The 24,349-nt window shown below is 36.5% G+C and overlaps 1 protein-coding gene across 1 annotated transcript in view; it reads right to left on the reverse strand.

The window, feature by feature from the left end:
* The window catches only part of LOC103669181 (ovostatin homolog 2-like), a 63,947-nt gene that overhangs the window by 35,211 nt on the left and 4,387 nt on the right, over positions 1–24,349 (reverse strand). Inside the window, exons 6-17 of the mRNA XM_040642604.1 lie at positions 23,572–23,740; positions 23,008–23,092; positions 19,477–19,594; positions 15,884–15,995; positions 14,329–14,438; positions 13,835–13,993; positions 11,630–11,857; positions 10,800–10,854; positions 10,224–10,369; positions 9,689–9,838; positions 1,210–1,380; positions 284–402 (exon numbers count right to left, since the gene is read on the reverse strand). Of these exons, the coding sequence (XP_040498538.1) occupies positions 284–402; positions 1,210–1,380; positions 9,689–9,838; positions 10,224–10,369; positions 10,800–10,854; positions 11,630–11,857; positions 13,835–13,993; positions 14,329–14,438; positions 15,884–15,995; positions 19,477–19,594; positions 23,008–23,092; positions 23,572–23,740 (1,622 nt within the window). The remainder of the gene's footprint in view (positions 1–283; positions 403–1,209; positions 1,381–9,688; positions 9,839–10,223; positions 10,370–10,799; positions 10,855–11,629; positions 11,858–13,834; positions 13,994–14,328; positions 14,439–15,883; positions 15,996–19,476; positions 19,595–23,007; positions 23,093–23,571; positions 23,741–24,349) is intronic.

The following is a 24,349-nucleotide window of genomic DNA, read 5'->3' on the forward strand; positions in this document are numbered from 1 at the left end:
ATTGTGTTCTACCAAAAAAATAAACTTCCTTTCATAGCTGAAGCTAATTCTTCCTTTTAACAAAAACCAAAACAAACAAAAACCATTTCTGGTCTGCCTTATCCTGCTTTATTCACTTGCAGGATGTCTAGTGGTAGCCAAAAACACGGCATAATTCACACTTAAATCCCAATTTTTATAGTTTTATCCCAAAGACACCCAATTCCATTAGTTCTTCTAGCCATCTCCCAGACATAAAATTCCAGATTACCCACATGCAATTCTAGATGGGGCGTAACTGTACAACGGTGCAAATTCTTCTGAGGCTAGATACAATGGCCTAGGGAATGGCAGCCTTCCCTCCATTGAGCATACTTCTGGTTTCCGGTAATGAAGATTGGTAAAGACTTTCAGACCCATAGCCTTCAAAGAAACAAACAGCAAAAGAAAGTTGTGCATTTCTTTCATGCAAGACCTAAAAAGGCCTATCAACTATATTATAATCATAAGTAGATGATAAATACAGGTCTCCTCTGCTAACAAGGATCTGGGATTTTAGGAGTCAAGTCACCTCAATTTAATGTATGGAAAGTCTTGAATTTGGAACAAAAAATGATAAGCACTGTGATTTAGCTAGCATTTATATGCTAGGATTTGGCTATTTTAAATCATTCCCCATTTAATTCAAAGGGAAAAATACTTATGAGATAAGCACTATCATCACCCTAATTAATATCAAATACACACCCCCCCACACACCCCCACACACAATGCAGTCAGTCTTTTGGAGAGTTGGGACTTAAGCTAAAGTCTGTCTAATTATATGCCCCTTTTCCTCTGACCTCAATTATAAAGATCCTTTTGTCGAGGCCTCAGCATACATAATTGATAGCCTAGGTACAGAAGGTGCCTGGACTATATTTTAACCTCTTGATTTGACGATTTCTGCATAATATTTATTGCAATAAATTGAAAACTGTCTCATTACTTCAAACATGAGGTTTTTATAACTTCACTGCCACTTATTTAGTTTTTAAAAAAGAGAAAAATTAACAAAAATTAATATCTCCTTTTTATAAGATAATTTCTGAGTGATCTTTAAACAAATTATGGACACCAATCTCCAAGAATAGGAAGAAAGGTACATAATTAATAAAACATAGATATGCATTATGAATACTAAAATTACAATTGAGATGGCATAATTTTTAAAATCTTAAATGATCTTACCCTGAGAATATTATAGATGTCTCCATCCCCATAGTTGCTTACAGGTACATAATACAAACCATTGTAAAACATATCTTTTTGAGGAATGCAAGAGTCAAGCTTGCCATCATCAAGGTTGAGCCCATGATAGAAATAACCATATAGTTCTATATTTGGAAGCAAGCTGTACACCTATGAGAAAAATCACATGGTTCCCAATGATTTTAAGCATTTGTTTTATTTTTACAAAATTGGCAAGTTTTTTGCCATTATAATTTGTTCTTTTCTTTAAGGGCACAGGCATCACATAGAAGACATGAATAGCCATTTTTTCCAAAGAAGACATCCAGATGGCTAACAGACACATGAAAAGATGCTCAACAGTACTCATAATCAGGAAAATACTAATCAAACCATGATGAGATACCACCTTACACCTGTCAGAATGGCTAAAATTAACAACACAGGAAACAATAGATGTTGGTGAGGATGTGGAGAAAGAGGAACTCTCTTGCACTGTTGGGGGGAATGCAAAACAGTGTAGCCACTCTGGAAAACAGTATGGAGTTTCCTCAAAAAGTTGAAAAGAGAACTACCCTAAGATCTAGCAATTGCACTACATAGGTATTTACCCAAAGGATACAAAAATACAGATTCAAAGGGGTACATGCTCCCCAATGTTTATAGGAGCATCATCAACAATAGCCAAACTATGGAAAGAGCCCAGATGCCCAGTGACTGAAGAATGTATAAAGAAGATGTGGTATATCTACACAATGGAATATTACTCGGCCATCAAAAAGAATGAGATCTTGCCATTCAAAAAGGCGTGGATGGACTAGAGGGTATTATGCTAAGCGAAATAAGTCAAAGAAAGACAAATACCATATGATTTCACTCATACGTGGAATTTAAGAAACAAAACAGATGAACATATGGGGGGGGAAGAGAGAAAGGGAAGCAAATCATAAGAGACTCAAAGGTAGAGAACAAACCGAGTGTTGATGGAGGGAGGTGGGTGGGGATAGGCTAGATGAGTGATAGGTAGTAAGGAGGGCACTTGTCGTGTTGAGCACCGGGTGCTGTATGTAAATGATGAATCATTGAATTCTACTCCTGAAACAAATATTGCACTCTATGTTCACTAACTAGAATTTAAATAAAAATTTGAAGAAAAAAAAGAGCATTGCTGTGATATTTAATCTAACACTTTTGAGTCAACTCATCCTTTCAGAAGAGGGAAACTTCAATTTTGTTTGAGGTGGTCAATGTCATGTTCATAAAACTTTTCAGTTTTGGTTCAGGACTTAGGATAGTATGTAAGCAAGAGACGCCTGAAGATCTACGGATTATTCCAAGGCCTAATTGACAGATGATCCATTGCAATTATAATGCTAGAATCCCCAACTGTCTGGTAGCTGTCTGATTCTAAATCTTCTTACATATCCTTCCAAAACAAATACAAAATCAAAGAAATATAATAACATGCATGACTGTCTTTAACATTACTAGTATATAAATAATACCATGACCTTCAAATTACTTGTTAGTAAAGAAATAAACACCAAATTCCAACAGAGCTCCGTACTGCTGCTGGAAATCTGAGGGTATTGAAAGTTGGAGAGGGAAGGCTTAAGAGAGTAAGACAAAGAAGAGATTGGATGGAGAAATGAGAGGACATACACACCAAATCAACTCCGGATAAAGAAAGTACTACATTCAGTGTCAAAATATGGGTCATAGTTCTTAGATTCAATATATGAGACAAGGAAGGGGATTGAAATGAATGGGCTTGGAAGTGGCAGCTCCCAAAAGCATGGCTGTTGGGAATTAGATTATTAGAGCAGGTGTGATGCCCCTTGGAAAGGGAAATAAAAATATGCCAATTTCCACTCCTATTTCCATCATTAACAACACCTCTTTTAAAAGAAATTGTATTTCATTAAGATAACAGGAAAAGGCATTCATTACCCATGAACACTGTCCACAAAAATATTAAGAACTAGAGAAAATTAATTCCATACAAAATCAGGATAAGATAAAATGGAAAATGCAAATTAGGACACTTTAGCTAATGCAACTTATCTGCTAAAGTGACTAACTAACCGACTGTATAAATAAATAAACAGAAAAGCCATCCCAAAGCACTTCATATAAATCAAATAATTTTAAACACTCATTTGGGGTATTAAAAAGCACCACGAATTAGAAATTCAATAAAGAAAGAATGGAAGAATGGAAATGAACAAAACCTAGGAAGAAATAAAATGATAATTTATTAAAATCAGAAAGAGTTAAAATAATATCAGATATAAACTCTATAAGGAGCTCAAGAAAAAGCAGATCGAAAGAAAACTTTAAAAAGCAGCATAAAAGTAAAGAAAAAAAGAACAAAAATGAGAGAAGAATAAATTAAAATGAGTCATAGGCAGAGTAGTTGAATTGAAAAGCCAGCAAAGAAGATCCAATATATTTATAGAGTTTTTCTAGAAGGAGGAAAATGGAAAATCTAATATTTAAAAATATAATCCAAGACAAATTCTGGAAATAAAAGATGAATTTACACAATGAATGGGTCTACTGAATACCTGGTAACACTTCTCCCAAACAATAGATTCTGAGAGATGTTTTACTAAAACTATTAGACTTTAAATATAAAGGAAAAAAAGCCCTCAAGACCTTCAGGAAAAAAAAAAATTCAAATACTTTTTAAGGGCAAATGAATTAGACATGTCAGAATTCCTTTTTTTTTTTTTTTTAAGATTTTATTTATTTGACAGAGAGAGAGAGACAGCCAGCGAGAGAGGGAACACAAGCAGGGGGTGTGGGAGAGGAAGAAGCAGGCTCATAGCAGAGGAGCCTGATGTGGGGCTCGATCCCAGGACTCTGGGATCACGCCCTGAGCCGAAGGCAGACGCTTAACCGCTGTGCCACCCAGGTGCCCCAGACATGTCAGAATTCTTGAAAGCAATATTCAAAGTAAGGCAATCGTGGAATAACATTTTCAAGAAACTCAAAGAAAGGGGAAACAAGGATTTAAGATACAGATAACTTGTCCTTCCCACAGGAAAGCTTTAGTGAAACAATTGTGAATATGAGATATTCAGGGAATTCTATACCCATGTGACCTTCTGAAGAGTCTAGTATAAAAAAGCTTTACACAACCAAAAGGTGACTGAGGAAGTGGGCAGAACTTTGTGGATATGAAGAGAAAAGGAGAATGTAAATGAGTATGTTTGGACAAAGAAGTAAGGATCCGACTTTAAAATGAGAGAAAAGAGAAAAATACAATAACATTATGGACTGTGGTGTAGGTAATAGGGAGTCAAGGGATACTACTTAAAAATGACTGGCTAGGGGCGCCTGGGTGGCACAGCGGTTAAGCGTCTGCCTTCGGCTCAGGGCGTGATCCCGGCGTTATGGGATCGAGCCCCCCATCAGGCTCCTCCGCTGTGAGCCTGCTTCTTCCTCTCCCACTCCCCCTGCTTGTGTTCCCTCTCTCGCTGGCTGTCTCTGTCAAATAAATAAATAAAATCTTAAAAAAAAAAAAAAAAGACTGGCTAGCTTTAATGATGAGGCAAGAAAAAAGTGAGCTAGAGAATTATAAAAGATATAAACACAAAGACAATCACTAAAATAAAAATTAAACCTCAGCTCGAGGCAAGAAGAAATTTGAGAACATCTGTAGCAGAGAAAAACTCAAAAAGCTAAAGAAATAAATTAAATTTAAATAATGTGCAGTAATGATAACAAAAACATGATAAAGTTGATATCTAACATATCAATCATATCAATACAAGTGAACGGACTTAATTCTCCTTAAAAAAGAATTTTTTTTTTTTTTTAAAAGCAAAATCCAGGGGCGCCTGGGTGGCACAGTTGTTAAGCGTCTGCCTTCGGCTCAGGGCGTGATCCCAGAGTCCTGGGATCGAGCCCCACATCGGGCTCCTCCGCTGGGAGCCTGCTTCTTCCTCTCCCGCTCCCCCTGCTTGTGTTCCCGCCTCTTGTTGGGCCGCCTTATCTCTGTCAAATAAATAAAAAAAATAAATATAAAAAAGCAAAATCCGGCACTGTACTATATAGAACCAAAAAATTACAGTATTTCAAAATATTAAAACTAAAGGCCAGTTAAGTGAAATTAATAAGAAAGCAGAGGTTATAATTATCTTGATATCAGAAAAAGTAGAATTAGAAAAAGCCATCAAAAGAGAGAAGAAAGACTTTCTCAAAGAACGTTCATTGTGTAATAAAAGGTGTAAGAGTTTTTGAATATCTCTAGACCAGATAATACAGCAGCCACTTGCACAAAGCAGAAACAACACAAGATGCAAGGAAGCAGATAGGAAGCACTCTTAATAGGGTAGTTTAACACCCTACTCTCAGCACAAGATGGGTCAAGTGTATTTAAAAAAACAAGAACAGAATCTTGCCGTTTCCAATGATGTGGATGGAGCTAGAGAGTATTATGCTAAGTCAGAGAAAGACATACCATATGATTTCACTCATAAGTAGAATTTAAGAAGGGAAAAAGAGAGAGTGAGAGCCAAACCAAGAAACAAACTCTTAACTATAAAGAACAAACTGATGGTTACCAGAGGGAGGTGGTTGGAGGATGGTTTCAATAAGTGATAGGGATTAAGGGGTGCACTTGTGATGAGCACTGGTGTTGTATGAAAGTGTTGAATGACTATTCGTACACTTGAAACTAATATTGCTGTGTATGTTAACCAGCTGGAATTTAACTAAAAACTTAGAAAAAATTGGATCTTATGGATAGAAAACAAACTAATAAAAGAGACTACATCTTCTGAACTCAAGTGAAGCATTCTCAAAATCTGTTGATATACTTGGGTGCACAAAAAAATATCAGTAGTCTCCATAAAATAGAAAGATTACTGATCATGAGCCAATATAACTTGGAATTAAAGAGAAAATCCCCAAATAAGGAGGCCTGTCTACATATACATTATAGAATGTTCCACTAAGTTTTCAGTGAAAGGCTACGTGCAAATATTACAGAGTTTCTGAAAAATGATGGTACAGTTGTCAAAAAAATGATGGTACAATAGATCAGAATCTAAGGTATACTTTAAAAGCAGGGATCAGAGAAAAATTCATAGGTCTTAACCCTTAAACCAGTAAAAATAAATAAATGGAAATTATGCAAACTTCTAAATAAAAAAGCTAAAAATAGCATCAACGAGAAGAGTAATGGTAAAGAATAAGGATAAAAGCAAAAATTAATGTAATAGAATACCCCCAAAATAGGGGCGCCTGGGTGGCACAGCGGTTAAGCGTCTGCCTTCGGCTCAGGGCGTGATCCCGGCGTTGTGGGATCGAGCCCCGCATCGGGCTCCTCCGCTGTGAGCCTGCTTCTTCCTCTCCCACTCCCCCTGCTTGTGTTCCCTCTCTCGCTGGCTGTCTCTATCTCTGTCAAATAAATAAATAAAATCTTAAAAAAAAAAAAGAATACCCCCAAAATAAAGTTGTTATGGAAAAATCAAACATGGAAAAATAGCTAAGGAAACCCTAAAACAGAAGAGCTGGGGGATGAGGATGAGGAATTGATTCCTACCCATAATTCATACACATTACAAAGCTTCCATACTTAAAACAGTGTGGTGCTGACACATCAATAGACAGACCAATGGAACAGAATACAAATTCCAGAAATAAACATAATCACCAATAGAAATACACTATATGAAAAAGGCGGTATCACAAATCAGCAAAGATAATGTTGTATCAGCTGAATAGACATTAAATTTTAAAAAGAGAGAAATTAAGAAAATGCTATTCCATAGTCTAAGGGATTAAGTTTCCCTGGAAACATAGTTATTTTTAAGGCTAGTGCAAAGAAAGTAGAAGATGGGCCCAGAACATCTTGTGCCAGAAAATTGGTGAGTGCTAAGAACAGGATCTGGGCATATCACAAGAACTTGAAGATGCTCCCACTGGAAAATTGAAGATAATTTTAACATAAAAATAATTAAGGATAGTGATGAATTATGAAATCTAAATTCTAAATCTTTGAGACATAAAAATTCCTGCAACCATAAGTAAAGAGGAAGAGGGAAAATTAGCAAATCATGTTTCAACTATCCTACCAATATTGGTTTAGGTAAAAAGTATCAATGGATGTTAACTCTGAGGAAATTTTGATGAGGAGCAGGGTGGACAAATAGTCTTAATAAGCACAAATTGCTGGGGCGCCCAGGTGGCACAGGCGTTAAGCGTCTGCCTTTGGCTCAGGGCATGATCCCAGTGTTCTGGGTTCGAGCCCCGCATCAGGCTCCTCAGCTGAGAGCCTGCTTCTTCCTCTCCCGCTCCCCCTGTTGTCTTCCCCCTCTCTCTGTCAAATAAATAAATAAAATCTTTAAAAAAAATAAGCACAAATTGCTTATTAGTTTAAGGAAGAAAATAGGCCATGGAGATAGATGGGCACACATTTATCAGATGACCAAAATTACCATCACCGATGGTAGGCACATGGATGTCGTGTACCTGGAGAAATTCACAATACCGTGTATGTGGTATTCTGGCCAGAGATGCATAATCTTGCCCCAATTATGAGAAATACCAGACAAACTTAAAATGAGGAACATTTTATCAAAAAACTACTTGGCGGGGGGGTTCCTGGGTGGCTTAGTCTGTTAAACGTCCAACTCTTGATTTCAGCTCAGGTCATGATCTCAGGGTCATGAGATTGAGCCTGCTTAAGATTTGCTCTCTCCTTCTGCCCTGCACCCCTGCTTGTACTCTCTCTCTAAAAAACAAACAAACAAAAGAACCCCAAACAACAACAACGACAGAAATAACAACAACAAAACCCAAACAAACAAACAAAAATACATGGCTTATGTTCTCCAAAAATATCAGTTTCAAAAGGGGCAAAGAAAGATTGTGTTCTAGGTTAAATGACACTAAAGAAACATGAGGACCAAATGAGCAGAAACTATTTACCCTGCACCATGAAACTCTTAGAAAAAAAGTGTATATATATTTTCCACATGTATAGATAAGCTTATCCTTTATTTGTTGATTCTTTTCTAACTGACTCTGAAATCAGTTCGAAGCTTAGCACCAAGAAGAAATTTAAATGTATTTAACTTTTACATTGGGAAAAAATATACAGTTTATGTCATGGTTAATCATGATTAGTATATTGTTATTAATTAATTTTTATAGTTTATACTTAAAACTAGACGTACTATAGAATGTTAAAAGTACAAAACAAAATTGCATTTTTCAGGCCTTCAGAGAAGAGATTTAAAAAATCGCATCACAAATGTTCATTTCGGTACAATAGAAGTCCATTTTGTGAAGTAAAATAATATGTCTAAGTGTTAAGATTATGAACGATTTTAAAGATTTCCTTCTTTAGGCCTTTGTGTATTTTGCACATTTTCTCCACTACACAGGTGCTGTGGTTTGAAGGTGTCCTCCCAAAATACATGTGTTGAAATCCTAACTCCCAATGTGATGGAATTACGAGGTGGAGCCTTTGGGAGGTGATTGGGTCGTGAGAGTGGAGCCAGTAGAGAATGAGATTCATGCCCTTATAGAATATGCTTGAGAGATGTCTCTTGTCCCTTCCACCACGTGAAGATACAAGGAGTCTGCAAACCAGAAGGGAGACCTCACCCGACCATGCTGGCTTCCTGATTTCAGAATTTCAGCCTCCAGAACTGCGAGAAATACTTTGTTGTTTATAAGCTACCTAATTTGGGGTGTTTTGTTGTAGTAGCTCAAATATATTAAAGCAATAGGAATAATTTTAATAATAAGAAAAATTTTAAGTTATTAAATTAGTTGTGATTGAGGGAACACAAGCAGGGGGAGTAGGAGAGGAAGAAGCAGGCTCATAGTGGAGGAGCCTGATGTGGGGCTCGATCCCACAACGCCAGGATCACGCCCTGAGCCGAAGGCAGACGCTTAACCGCTGTGCCACCCAGGCGCCCCTCAATATTTATATGTTCTTGAGATAAAAAATAAAGGGAAAATATCTAACAGTTATTAATGGAAACAATTTTGATGTCAACGTCGAGAATTGCTGGTCCGCAAATGCTTATGACAATATAAGATCTGTTAATAGGTAACAACTTTAGATGCTGTATCCAAACATATCCTTCAACACGGAGATTTAACTGTAGGTTTCAAGAAAAATGAAGTGTGTAACCCATGAAAGAACAAAGGAAGAAAATATTTGATATTCTCAACATGTTTCATCTCAAATAAAAACATTGAGGGCTCCCAGGTGGCTCAGTTGGTTAAGCATCTGCCTTCGGCTCAGGTCACGATCCCGGGGTTCTGGGATCAAGTCCCGCATGGGACTCCCTGCTCAGCGGGAAGTCTGCTTCTCCCTCTGCCTGCCTCTCCCACTGCTCGTGCTCTCTCTCTCTCAAACAAATAAATAAAATCTTAAAAAATAAAACAAACAAAAAAAACATAAGCTGAAGGGGAGGAATCTGGATGAAAATGAGGAAATTCGAGAGCTTACACTTTCAGCTGACAGCTGTTGTTCCGCTTTCAGCAGAAGAACACTTTTATCCACAGCCCGGAGCGCACAAAACGAGTCAGGGGCTGCTTGCAGATAGAGACTGGTGTTGGAGCCCGGTAGCCCCTGCTCCTTAGAGAACTTTATGCTAACCTAAAGTGGAGGAAGAAAAGGGGAGTAAGATAATTTTAAAAACAAGTTGAATAAGTACATTTGAATACATTCAAAATAATTTAAATAAACACAATCTTTTCCAATAAAAAATGTTTATAGATTTCTGTACCTATGTTTCTCCCGCCCATTCTCACCCTTAACTCTCCCTATGAGGACATCTTCACCATCCTTCTATCGTCTCAGGATTGGCATTGCTACCAAAAGTTACTCATTCTGCTTGGCAATTCTAATAATTTAATTATACCAACACTGACTCTGAGATCACCATGTAAAAGGTGATAGTAATCACGTAAGAAGAAGACGACAGGGAGAAAACTGCTCACTGCTCTCTCGAAAGACAGGCAAAAAATAGAAGAAACATCACCTTGTTTTTAAAGCACTTGTCAACCTGGAATCTGGCACTGTCGGCCACAATTTCCCCACTGGGGTGAAGGGTGTAGACAAGCATGACAGCCACGGGAGCCAGATCAGCATCGACGTTGATGGGGAATGAGAAGTTGCCATTCCAGGCTGTGTAAATAGGAGATGTAATTAACCGATGCAGTTCCCAAAGTTTCCTGGCTCACCGATGACACTTAGCTAAAAGAGAATGGCTTATGGAAAGGAAGAGCAAATTGGGCTTTATTTTAAAGGCAAATCAATTAAGTAACAGGAACGATGTACACAAAAAAGACTGCATAATTGAGGCGCTGACAATATTTGGGTTTCGAACATCACTTTTCTATAATGCGCTTGATAACCTGGCAATAATATAAACAAGTAGAAATCTTTCTCTGAAATAGTTGGAAGGATACCCTGGGCCATATGACTGCTTTCCAGCCACTGATCGTTAACACTAAGTGCTCTTTCTAACCTCTTGACTCTATCCCTGTAACATTTCCTTAAAAGGAAGAAAAATGAAGGCAGGGTACATAGTAAAAAATGAATGCATTACATATGCCTTTGTTTCTGATTTCCTTCCGTCCGCTGAGGAAGATCGCTCCTTTCACCATCACCTGTGCAGAACAAAGAAAACACAATGTGGAACATCATACCATTTCACAGATATTAAAAATGGATAATGACTGGTCTAATGAGAATTCTATTCCAGAGAGAAGGTAGCGTCTAAGTGCAAGTACAAAAAGTAGACTCTGCACAACTTGGAAAACAACACAGAAACTCATGATTAATTGAATGCCTATTATGTGCTAGAAACTTGGTGAATAATACACTGTGTACTGTGCAAGGGGGTATACGAAGCTCTGAATTATTTAGACTGTCTGGCTTTGAGTGAGCCAAGTCATCTGACTTCTTCACCACTGTTCCCTTATTTGTAAGACAGAGACATCCATAGGGCAGAAAATTCTAGCTTTTCGCCTTTCAATATGCTTATCAGGACAGAACGGATAAATATGGGGACAGAACCAAAAGAGCGCATTCCTTTTACTGCTTATCAGAATGAGCTTGCACCTTACTCTCTGGTATCTGCCTAATGTTGTACTCTCATGAAGGGTCACAAATCCTTGATATGAGTTATAATCGAATACTTAAAATAATAGACTCGGAATAGTAAGTTTTTCCTCCTTAGGGAAATTGAAATTGCCTTGGATCTTTTTATGTGTTTGTTGATGTGTTCGCTTATTTGTTTCTGTTTGTTCTTAATAGATTCCCAGCAAAGCGAGAAGGTCGGCTCACTCACACACCATGGCATGACTGACATACCCGCTCCAAGCTGCACTGTGCTAAGCAGACAATTAGACAAGACCCAAGGATCCATCAACTGAGACTCACCAAATAAAAGAAGTTGATATTTGAATCATCCCCATATGCTTCCCCGTTTAGGGAGTAATGCACGGTGACAGTTTTCTGTTGATTGCATCTAAGCTGCTTTGGCTCAGGAGCAATCTTCAGGAAGCTATTGGTTCGGGAGTAAAAGCGTGAAACTGAGAAATGAGCGTCCACATACTCAGGCGCTAGCCAGCTGGAAGGATAGCAGCTCATAGGTCGAATATATGTGGCCTGATAAGAAAAGGAAAGCGAAGGACCTTAGAGCTGTAAAGACCTTTAAAGACAGGAATTATTCCAGAATGGAAGGCTTCTTATCACTTCAAAGTAGGGAGGAATTTTAGCTTGTGGCTGACGTTTCAAATACCCAGTTTTTGGAAGTAAAATAATAATAACACTTCCTTCTTTTTTGTATACAGAACATGACCGTAATTGTATGTTTGTTTTATTAGGCCTTTGCTAATTTATTTTTACTTTGTACTTGAAGTCAGAGAATCGCCTTATACCCTGTGTCTTTCAGCTATATTTGTACACGGACAATTGTTTAACTCCAAAATTCTGTTTAAGAAGCAGAAAAGTAGGGGCGCCTGGGTGGCACAGCGGTTGAGCGTCTGCCTTCGGCTCAGGGCGTGATCCCGGCGTTATGGGATCGAGCCCCACATCAGGCTCTTCCGCTGTGAGCCTGCTTCTTCCTCTCCCACTCCCCCTGCTTGTGTTCCCTCTCTCGCTGGCTGTCTCTGTCTCTGTCAAATAAATAAATAAAATCTTTAAAAAAAATAAAAAAGAAGCAGAAAAGTAGACATCATAGTATCTCCCTTACCGGTGCATCAAATGATCAAAGGGGAAAAATGGCCAAATCATCTTCATGAACTATTTGTAGTTTCTCAGAGGAAAATACTGGTTGGTAGAGACATTTTAACAATTGTACCCGGCTATTATCTTATCCTCTTGAGTAAGTATTCTCGGGTATTATTTAATGAACAAACAAACCTATAAAATACTCTAAATATTAAAACGTTGTTAATATATATTCTTTTTTTTTTAAGATTTATTTATTTATTTTTAGAGAGTGGGGAGGGGCAGAGGGAGAGAGAGTCTTTAGCAGACCCCGCACTGAGTGCAGAGCCCTAAGGGCGTCTATCTCACAACCTTGAGATCATGACCTCAGCTGAAACCAAGAGTCTGAGGCTTAACTGACTGGGCCACCCAGGCACCCCTAAAATATATTCTTAATACAAATGGTCTTTTAAGAGATTCCTAATGTTCAAAATCCCTAACACTCAAATACTTTGTGGGATCTCATCTACTCTTTGATGTCTTACTTTCAGGTTGAACTCTTGATCGAATATATCTGAAGTGTCAATAGAGAACACAGCTTCCCCATTCTCATCTGTGGTGTAGTTTCCTATAATTCTGTTATTGAGCTCCAATTGCAATAACTTGTTCACCATCGGTACATTATCAGGACCAGAAAATTTAAGCTGTGCAAAAAAAAAAAAAAGCATTAATTTTTAAAACTCAAAACGTCACATTTCTACAGAGAAGGAATTTTTCTATTCCTAAATGTCATTATTTATTTGTAATATTATGAAATTCCTATAGACAAAAAGATGTTCTATTAAATAGATACATAAAATGGAAACAGCTATAATTTTATCTATCGCTTTCTTTCCCCCTGGGATTTTTCTCGTCTATCAGATGTAGTAAGGCCACAAATGTGTTATGAAAGCAGGAAAAACGTGTCCAGAAATTTTCAGAGGGCGATCCATGATCCCAGAAAATGAAACGAAAACATGTATTTTTAAGTCAGACCTACAGTTCCAAAATAAGAAATTCCTCTTCTATAGAAAGGATCCATGTTCTCAAAGCTCACACTCCCAAGCAATTGAGTGATAAAAGTAGAAGCTCTTTCACTGATCTGCACACCTGTAAGAAATGAAAAACAGTGTGAGGAGAATGCACTGTGGGGCAGAGGGAGAGAGAGTCTTTAGCAGACCCCGCACTGAGTGCCGAGCCCTAAGGGCGTCTATCTCACAGCCTTGAGATCATGACCTCAGCTGAAACCAAGAGTCTGAGGCTTAACTGACTGGGCCACCCAGGCACCCCTAAAATATATTCTTAATACAAATGATCTTTTAAGAGATTCCTAATGTTCAAAATCCCTAACACTCAAATATTTTGTGGGATCTCGTCTACTCTTTGATGTCTTACTTTCAGGTTGAACTCTTGATCGAATATATCTGAAGTGTCAATAGAGAACACAGCTTCCCCATTCTCATCTGTGGTGTAGTTTCCTATAATTCTGTTATTGAGCTCCAACTGCAATAACTTGTTCACCATCGGTACATTATCAGGACCAGAAAATTTAAGCTGTGCAAAAAAAAAAAAAAGCATTAATTTTTAAAACTCAAAACGTCACATTTCTACAGAGAAGGAATTTTTCTATTCCTAAATGTCATTATTTATTTGTAATATTATGAAATTCCTATAGACAAAAAGATGTTCTATTAAATAGATACATAAAATGGAAACAGCTATAATTTTATCTATCGCTTTCTTTCCCCCTGGGATTTTTCTCGTCTATCAGATGTAGTAAGGCCACAAATGTGTTATGAAAGCAGGAAAAACGTGTCCAGAAATTTTCAGAGGGCGATCCATGATCCCAGAAAATGAAACGAAAACATGTATTTTTAAGTCAGACCTACAGTTCCAAAATAAGAAATTCCTCTTCTATAGAAAGGATCCATGTTCTCAAAGCTCACACTCCCAAGCAATTGAGTGATAAAAGTAGAAGCTCTTTCACTGATCTGCACACCTGTAAGAAATGAAAAACAGTGTGAGGAGAATGCACTGTTTGATCAAGACTCTCAAAAGAAAAAAACAGCTTAGAGGACATGCACAAACTTCTGTACACAGAATTACATTCTTGTTTTAATGCACTGCTTGATCAAGACTCTCAAAAGAAAAACAGCTTCAAGGACATGCACAAACTTCTGTACACAGAATTACATTCTTGTTTTACATTGAAAGGGGGGGTGTGGGTGCTTTGGAGCATGTTCCAGAATACTCCATATCTATGTGGTTATAGTATACATCCAACTGAAAAATGTTATTCATATGAAAGTATTTGAATCAGAAGCAGGAGAAAATGCTTTTAATTTCCTTCCTCTGACCATTCTATTTCGTTCTAGCTTGTAACTCCTTTTATAACACAGAATTTCAGAGACATCTCAAGAATAAGGCTTTCAATTCCTTTAAACCTTTCCTTAGCCTACCAGATAACTATGCTTTTAGACTTTTGCCAGATAAGAAAAATCTCTGAAAGCAAAGTAAATAGAAATGTGCTATGGTGTCAGCAACGCATGTGATAACCAGAGGTAGACACGTCTCGCTGAGTTACAGTATGAATGGGACAAACACGTCTAGCTGAGTTACAATATGAATGGGACAAACACCCATAATGAATGCCACGACACTATTGATCAAGTACGCTTATACAGAGCACTTTATAAATAATATCAGCCCAACCATTTTTAAGTAACAAGAAATAATTAGTACTGAATCTGGTTTTCTCCACCCCAAATTAAATTTCACTTTCCACTTTTTCTTTTCCATTCTTTTATTTATTGAGCACTTACTATGTGTAATCTTGTAAATGTCTCATTAATATTTTACACTTGCAAATGTCTCCATTTGTATCAAATTAGAGGTTGACAAACTTCCTCTGTGAAGAGGATCTCATAGTTGTTATTCTAAGCTTTGCACCACAAGGTCCACAGCTATTCTGCCTTGTAATTGTAGCTCTTAAACAAGGTAAACAAATGTGGTCCTGTTCCAATAAACTTCACATCAGTAAGCAGGGAGCTGGATGTGACATTCTAGATATAAATTGTGATCTCCTGTATTAAATCAAAGATTAGACCCTGGCAACTGGTTATCAACTGATTTACACAAAGTTAAAGAGAGATCCGTGATTTATTAGCTTAGCTCTACTATTTCAGAAGAAAGCTCCTCGGTCTGACTGATGGCAGGCACAGATGCAGATATAAACATGTCACATTTACATAATAAGTTTATTTTACATACTATGAGGAAAATCTTTTTCAAAAGCAACCTTCAAGTTGACCTCTTGACAAATACACTCCACTTGACTATGTTGAACAATGAATGATCTCTATTTGGTGAGTATTGCTAACTCGATAAACTTCTTCCCAGCAAGCTGTGTATATCCCCAGGTTGCCCATAAAATGCGATCATTACCTGTCCCAAATTCCGTAACTGTTACAGTGGTGTGAAATGACATGAAAAATTCTGAACGGTAGAGTTGGAAGACCTTTGTATTTACAATTTGAGTGATACAACCATTTCTCAACTGAAAAATGAAGAGAAGGTATAATGAAAAGATTAGGAATTCAAAAGTCTTAAAAGGATATAGAGTTTTAGCACAGATTTCTATCCGCCCCCACCCCCACCCCATGGCTTCATCCCACAAACATGGTGAAACGACCAAGGATTACAAAAGAAGGGGTGGGAGTTCATCAGCAATTAAAGCAAGTTAAGGAGTTACAGAAAACCATCTTGAGTCTTAAGTGCGTAACACCAAAACACTGTTTAAGGTAAACTGTTGATTTAAAATAAGGAAAAATCTATAGATAATCTTCCATTAGTGATGAGAAATATAGATTTAATTCTATTTTAAAATAAACAGTGTCTATTAATCCTAAATTTAAAATGTTAGAGGGACATATCGATTCATTTGATTCTCAAAACTACCATCTGAGCTAGACCTATTATCACCTCCATGGTATGGATGAATAAACTGAAATACAGGTCGATTATATGATCTGCCCAAGGTCACACAAATAGAAAGTGGTAGCTAGGCATTCGGATCCCAGAATATGTGCTCCTCTGAATTATCCACTATAACATTAACAACAACAAAAACAGATAATTTTACTTCATCTATTTATAATACAAATTAAAAAGAAATATAAAATGTAATCAGAAGAATCTCAAGTGCCTTGAAACTAAAGGAAAAACATTTTTCAGTAATCCCTGAGTCAGAGAGATAAGAATCTTAATGTTAATACCAAGGAAAAAAGAGCTTTGCTTGAAAATCTATGGTATTAAGCTATGGTTAAAGGAAAAAGTAAAACACAGTGTGTGTGTGTGTGTTTTTCCCAAAGGGTTTTTTTTTTTTTTTATTTGAGAGACAGAGCATGAGAATGAGAGAGAGAACATGAGCAGAGGGGAGGGGAAGAGGGAGAGGGAGAAGCAGACTCTCCGCTGAGGAGGGAGCCACATGGGGCTCGATCCCACAATGCTGGGATCGTGACCCTAAGCTGAAATCAAGAATCTGAGGCTTAACCGACTGAACCCCCCAGGAGCCCCATGCAATGTGTTTTTAACAAAAAGAAACAACTAATGTTTTTTTAAAATCCACAAAATAAAATTTTAGGGAAAAGAATGAATATGTTGAAAATAAAAATAAATGGTTTAGGAACATAAAAATAATATCAGAAAGGAAATAATAAAACAAAAGTCAGAGAAAGGCCAATAAAATAGATGAAACTTTTATGAGCATGATTTAGAATAAAGAGGGAGAGCAAAGTTGTACAAGATTAGGTCCTCACACAACTGAATGTCCATTTGGAAGAAAACAAAATGTCGTATTTTAGAATATAATCAACAACTATTTTATGTTGATTTGAGAAATGTTTAAAATCTTAAAATGCTGAAATAGCTGTATGTACAACACGGTGGTAGGTGAGACTTTTTCTAAGGCTGAGAACTTAGTAAACATTAGGAGCTTTGATATTTCAAAAATAACACGAAGTCAGTATTTAAATAGCAGACTTGAAAAAATATGCGTAGAGGATGGAGGGTAATATTTATAAGAAAAGAAAGTGAACGGGAAAAATGGATAATGAAGAGTTCTTAAAAGAACAAATTCAAACTGATAACAAAAATATGAAAATATGCTCAAACTCATGAGTAATGCAAATTAAAACAAAATGAATTTCTATCAAAATGGCAACTTTAAAAAAACTATATGTATATTGCTGACAGCAATTTGGGAAATACAGTGTACTCACATGTTGCTGACAGGAATTTGAATGCTTAAAAACTTTTTGGACAATAATATCTTAATATTTTTAAAAATTAGAGTTGTATGTATATATAATTGTATCTATCTATCATTGATCTTTCTACTTTGACTCATGGAACCCACTCCAAGGAATCTATATCAAATAAGTAAACCCACTCATATATAAAGGTAGTTGTAGCAGATTATTTATTGCTCAATTTTCACCACGGGGGTAAAAGGCATTAGCTGAGAGAACATCTATCGCTTGGTAAAACAGTTAACTAACGTACGTTATAGTCACACCATGGAAAAATGCACAGCTAACGTGCAGATGTGGAAGAATTCCACCCAGCCTTTCTTTGCCTGCATTCCTATCTAAAAGATTTCTGCTTGTCTTGGCCAAATATTTATATTTACCTAAAGGATGTCCATCAATTTGGTGAGTAACTTCAGGACAATCAAACTTCAATTATAAACTGAAGTTCAGTGTACAAATTTCATGTTCAAAGTCCAAAGTTACTCCTCAAAGAAATGGGCAGAACTGTTTACTTAGGTGGAGATGCTGCAGATGGGGAAAGCAAATGGGGCCTTCAAAAATGAACCTCAGATCGACATTGCAGGTGTTTGCAAATGAGCGTTTTTCAAAAGGACAATTCTAGGTTGCATAGTGCGTACAATCAGGGGTTCATTTATCTAACAGACGACTATTGATTCCACACAGAAAGATCAGAGAGGTCAGTAGACAGTATATAAAACAAGAAAGCCAATAAGATTTTTCAAAGTTAACAAATCGATGAATCCATATGTGGGTAACAATTTACATGACCTAGAGAATAAGAGGCTCTTGGTAGATGTTGTATTTGCTCTTCATTCTTCACCTTATCTAGCGGAAACCTCCATTATCCACAAAATGAAAACAGTGTTGTTAAGTCCCTTTTATAAACGGAATTATAGAGGCTGGGGGCAGGCCTCCCCAAACATGCCACTTTGGCATATTGATTATTTTAAATAAAAGTTACTTAAGAAACAGCCAGTGCCAGGACACTCAGACCCTCCTCCATCCCTGTGAAAGCAGGAAACAAATCTCCCACATGAAAAGCACCCTCGCTGAACTAAAAAGTAAGAAGACATCCTTACCACTAGAGAGAGGAACCTGAGAGCAGAGAAAGCTGTGGAAATAAACCTTGTTACTTTTTTCTAATCTACTACCTCAGCCCAAATTTCAATTAGAATTCCCTACTAAATGGGGCGCCTGGGTGGCACAGCGGTTAAGCGCCTGCCTTCGGCTCAGGGTGTGATCCCAGCGTTCTGGGATCGAGCCCCACATCAGGCTCCTCCACTATGAGCCTGCTTCTTCCTCTCCCACTACCCCTGTCTGTGTTCCCTCTCTTGCTGGCTATCTCTGTTAAATAAATAAATAAAATCTTAAAAAAAAAAAAAAAAAAGAATTCCCTACTAATTAAAGCGCCCAAACATTTCTTTATCCTGTCAATTCCTCACAAATTTATTGTCTCTTTGTTTAACAAGTATAAAAACTACCTGCCTTGGTCATTTTGTTAGATCTCAGTTTCATTAGGGGGCCTCCATGTGCACCTAATAAAACTCCTTTTTTTTTTCTCCTGTTAACCTGCTTCATGTAAATTTATGTAAATTTAATTCTTAGTCCCGGGGAAGACCATCAAAGGTAGAGGGAAATTTTTCCTTCTCTACAGAATGAAATGAACAAGAACTTTTTTTTTTTTTGAGTAAAGATGATGATCCATACCTGTGCCATGAATTGTTCACATATTTCATTGTTGTTGTGCTCACAATTCCCAGAGGAAAAAAATTTTCTGCACACCCGGATTTGGGCTTTCCCTTGCACAGGCTGGCCATAGGTGTACCTGGTAGGAGAAAGTGTACATACTTATAGGTGAACAATACCACGGGAATATTTTATGGGCTTCTTCAGAAATTGTATATGAAATCTGTAATCTACGGCTACCCCAGTGAACAAATTCAACTGGGAATCCTCACCTATTGGTGCTACCTTCCCCCAAAGAATTTGGGTTAAATTAGGCATGGGATCTGTTACTAGGATTCAGCTGCTTTTTAAAAAATCCAACTCAGGGGGCTCCTGGCTTGCTCTGTTGGGAGAACATGTGGCTCCCGACCTCAGCGTCCTAAATTCAAAACCCATGTTGGGCGTAGTAGAGTTTACTTTAAAAAAGAGAAAGAAGGAATGAGAAAAGATCAAATTCAAGGTAATGTAGAATCTAAAATCTCAGTGAATAGGATTTAATGATTAAATTGAGTTTTTAAAATTATATTTTATTCTGATAGAAAAATTATAAAAATTGCAGCACCTTTTTTCTTTTGCATAAAATATATATGCATATAAGTTAATATGTGGATTATTCAGGATCTTAGAATACGTCTAGATCAATACTTTAAGCAACAATTCTTGTGCATTCAATAAATAGAGAAGGGAGACTGGCATAAACTAGATAAACTCTGATGAAAGGTATAATGTCTTAGGGGTGGGGTTAAATAAATATCTCATTTTCTCCTAAAACACACAAAAAAGTACAAAACAAGTTTCTTTTAAAGTTTCAGTCAAAGGGAAATACAGTTGATTTGAGTTTTTTTGTTACTGGAGGATTGTTTCCACTAACATTGAGAAAAAGTTGACGAATGTGCAATTAGGAAATAGTAAAACTGAATATAATTACATTTATCAATTCTAATATTTTTTTCCTGATTGCTGGACAGTAGTATATACCCGATGTTTACATAGATTATCTCATTTATTTTTTTAAGTGATCCTAAGATGTAGGTGTATTATCTCATTGTACAGATTAGTGAATTGAGATCAAGCAATTCACTTCTCCACGTTGTATAGGATTAAAATTCAAACTCAGATCTTCCTCACTTCCCACAGTCCATGCTCTTCCCATTCCACTAATTGGTTTTTCTCTATTTAAAAATTCTAAATGCTTCTGAGACTCAACCCAAATCCCTAAAATCAGCAGTGAACTCTAAATATCAATTACATGCAAAATAGAGGCAAGACTAAGACCGGGCCACAAATGTTATTCCTGCACATATCTTACTAGGTCTTCTGTCTGTCGCTTACAAAATGAAACTCTTACTGTAGTATTATCTGTGGGTTCACACATGCCCATGAAATACATAGCTCAAATTTTCATACGGATTGGAAAGAATAAACATTCTCTTTGTGATTTGAAAAGCTTTTGGTGGATATTAATGCAGTTTATTAAAATGCCTTTGCCTGTAGGCAAGTTTTCTTCCCTTCTAAAAGCTTAATTCATCTCTGAGGTTGTTGGCTAAAGTAATCTGATTTGCTGTTGTTTTCTCTAGCTGTTCCAAGTTAAGTCCCAGGGAACACTAAAGAAACAGTGCACAGATACAGCACCTAAAACCTGAAGTAGGCAACTCATTCACTCCTGTTCACTCCTGGACATACTCATTTCTTTCCTCCTGTTCCTGCAGCCTGCCCAGAAATAACCTTGTAGCCCCCAGCTTCTGTCTCCAAGGCCTGGTCCTGTTGCAGGCTATCATTATTGCTGATAGTGGCATACTATTTAATGTCAAATCTAGGTGGAATGTAATGTTAAAGAAGTGTCCAGAAGTTCCAATTCCGTATCAACATTTAGCTTAGCGTGTCTCCTATGAAGATATTTTGTCTCCTATGAAGATATTTTGGCTCTCCTGATAAGTGTGTTGTACTATTTTAGCATAACACTGGGCAGATGAATTATAAGTATTAATCCCATTGACAATTCAGGCTCTGGGTAGGGTTTTACTAGTGAAACTAATTTAGGATCCTGGATTTTTTGAGACTTATATTGATTTTCCCCTTATTTTTAACACATATAATCTCCCTCTCTCATATATTACATTTATGAAATTCTGGCACATGTCAGCTACTCTTCCCTGAAACAGAAAAATATTATGTTTTTCCTAGAGTCCAAAGGACATTGTAAAAAGTGTCAGCCTTTTATCCAATATGTCTTTAAAATACTTTGAATATTCTCAAAGATATTTTGAAAATACTAAAGAAAATTTAAAAATACTTCGAAAATGTTCAAAAGCAAGTAATTTCCATGTCATCAATTAAATAAACAGTTTAAACAATTATGTCAAATACTAAATTTTTCATTGTTTATAAATTATAACAGAGGTCTTGGTTAGGAGAGTAACTTTGAAGCCAAATAGCATTGGTCTACATCCAATGCTAGGTTTGCCATCCAAAAGCTCCATTAATATTGATAAATTATTTCAATTCTCTGTATCTTGTTATCTTTCTTTCTAAAATAGAGATGATAACAGCTCTTGTTTCATAGCACTGTGGTAAGAATGTAATGAATGCAATGCCCAGCACAGTAATTGGCATTCAGTAAATATTAACTATATTAATTATTATTAGAAATTTGAAAAAAGGCACCACACTTTTAAAAATATGAAAGACATTAGAAATAATTTCTCAAAAAGAAAATGAAAATCTCTCAAATCGTATAGGATTCTTTTTTCACATTGAGAGCATTCAAATTAATCCTAATTAAATTGATAAAATATCTCTTTTCCCACTATGACATTTTCAAGAGTTTCTTTTCTTTCTTTTCTCTTTTCATTTAAATGAAAACACCAGGGATGGTGATGATTCCATGAGGCAGGTACTTCTATATCAGGTTTTGGAACTGTGTGCTGACACAACGTATTTAGTGAGTAATATGGCAATCAAAACCTGAAAGAACATTATACTTTTGTCTTGATAATTCCAATACCGGACATCTTTCTTAAGTAAATAATTTTTAATTCAGAAGCTACTTATACACCACTTATACACAAAGACATATACTACAATAGTACTTTTTACTAGGAAAACAAACTCAAATAGTTTATATGTTATATAATAAAAGAAAAGTTAACCTGGTATGGCCATATAGAGGTATGTTTATGCAGCAAGAAATTGGAATTCATGAAAGAGTGGCTGAATATGAAGACATGTTTTCTTAATTACAGTGGGTAGAAAAGTATGATTGCAGTTGTGCAAAATAGTCACAAAAGATTAAAAGAAAATAAATCACAACGTAAGTGGCAATTGGTAGAATTAATTATATGCAATTTCTTATATTTTTCTTTATCTTTTCCAAATATTTTACAATGAGAATTCATTACTTCTCTAATCATCTTATGTAAGCTTATAAGTAATTGAAGCTACATGGTTAATTTTATTTCTCATTCTTTCTGAGCTTTGTATTGACCTGTGGAGTCAAATCTCCTGAATACTTACTTAGCACATACATTCACTTGGAATTCATCATCCGAAATAGTTACTGTTTGTGGTGCACTGACCTTAACTTCAAACTTGGGCAACACTGGAAATACAAAGAAACAGACATCAGTCCCTACAATCACTGGGAGAAAAACTTATTGCAATCACGGAACTAAGGAAGCCTCTGTGCACAACATTGGGCTATGTATGCATCTCTATAGACCACGTTTCAATTGCCCCAAATTCTGTGTAAGTGACAGTGTCTTTCCTTTCTCTTTCCTACTCTCAGAACTTCACATTTCATTTATTATAATCTTCTACGTCATGTAGAAGATCGTCTGGATTCTAGAAGATGAGCTATTTCCTAGGTATGAGCTATTTCCTAGGTAGAAGAGTCAGAGGTTAGAATCAGGCTATGGGACAAGGAGTGAGATGATAAAGCAGAAAACCCCAAGAAAGGAAAATGGCAGAAAACTAAATCAAGCCTCATCGACTTTTGCCTAAATCTAACATAAAAATTGTTTTGTTGAGTCCTTTGAGCTCTACATTCATACGGGACAACCATAAGTAGTAGTTGGTTACCGTATCTATCAACAGTAAATTGGTGTGTCAACGTCTTTCCTGATTTTCTTCTCACAAAAAGAGAGTAATCTCCAAACATGGGTTCTGAAATCAGTCGGAATGAGAGTTGGGTAATATTTTGAAAAGAGGTCACATTTTGCCATTGAAAAATTCTATTATTTTGAGGATCCTAGAAATAAAGAAGAAATAAAATCAGAGGTCATAAAGAGTATTAGTCTTGCCTTCTTTTTGGGGTATTTTCTGTAGTTATGGTAAGGAAAGAAAATTACCATTTTATTGAACTGATATCTCAAACTGTAAAAACAACATAACTTACTCAGGTATTCAAATTCAATTAATGTCAATATTCAATTAATATAGTATATTTCTGGTAAGCCCCCAAAAGATAAGAACAATAACCTGTAATGAATGCTTTGAATTTTTGTCTTTCTGAACCAGAGCTGCATAGTTAAAAAATGTAAAACTCATTGTGCCTGCTCCAGAGTAGTGCCTTCCAAATTAGAGTGGACCCACATCAACAGATGTATAAGGAGGTATTTATCCTAACAGATACCTATACGGATTGTCACTGGTGTTTATTTGGTCATGAATTTTCACACTGCATGCAAGAGCTGTTCAATGGAAGTTCTACAATAAGAATGGATTGATAATGCCACCCTTTCTCCTTTATTTGCTTTTAGCATATTGCAGCTTATGTGAGCCTGGTTCCATAAGTTTATTGATACTACCCAGTTGTGATTAAAGAACTCCTGATAAAAAGATTTCTACAGGGGCGCCT

Source organism: Ursus maritimus, unplaced genomic scaffold (assembly GCF_017311325.1).
Source record: "Ursus maritimus isolate PB19 unplaced genomic scaffold, ASM1731132v1 scaffold_26, whole genome shotgun sequence".
Classification (NCBI taxonomy): Eukaryota; Metazoa; Chordata; class Mammalia; order Carnivora; family Ursidae; genus Ursus; species Ursus maritimus.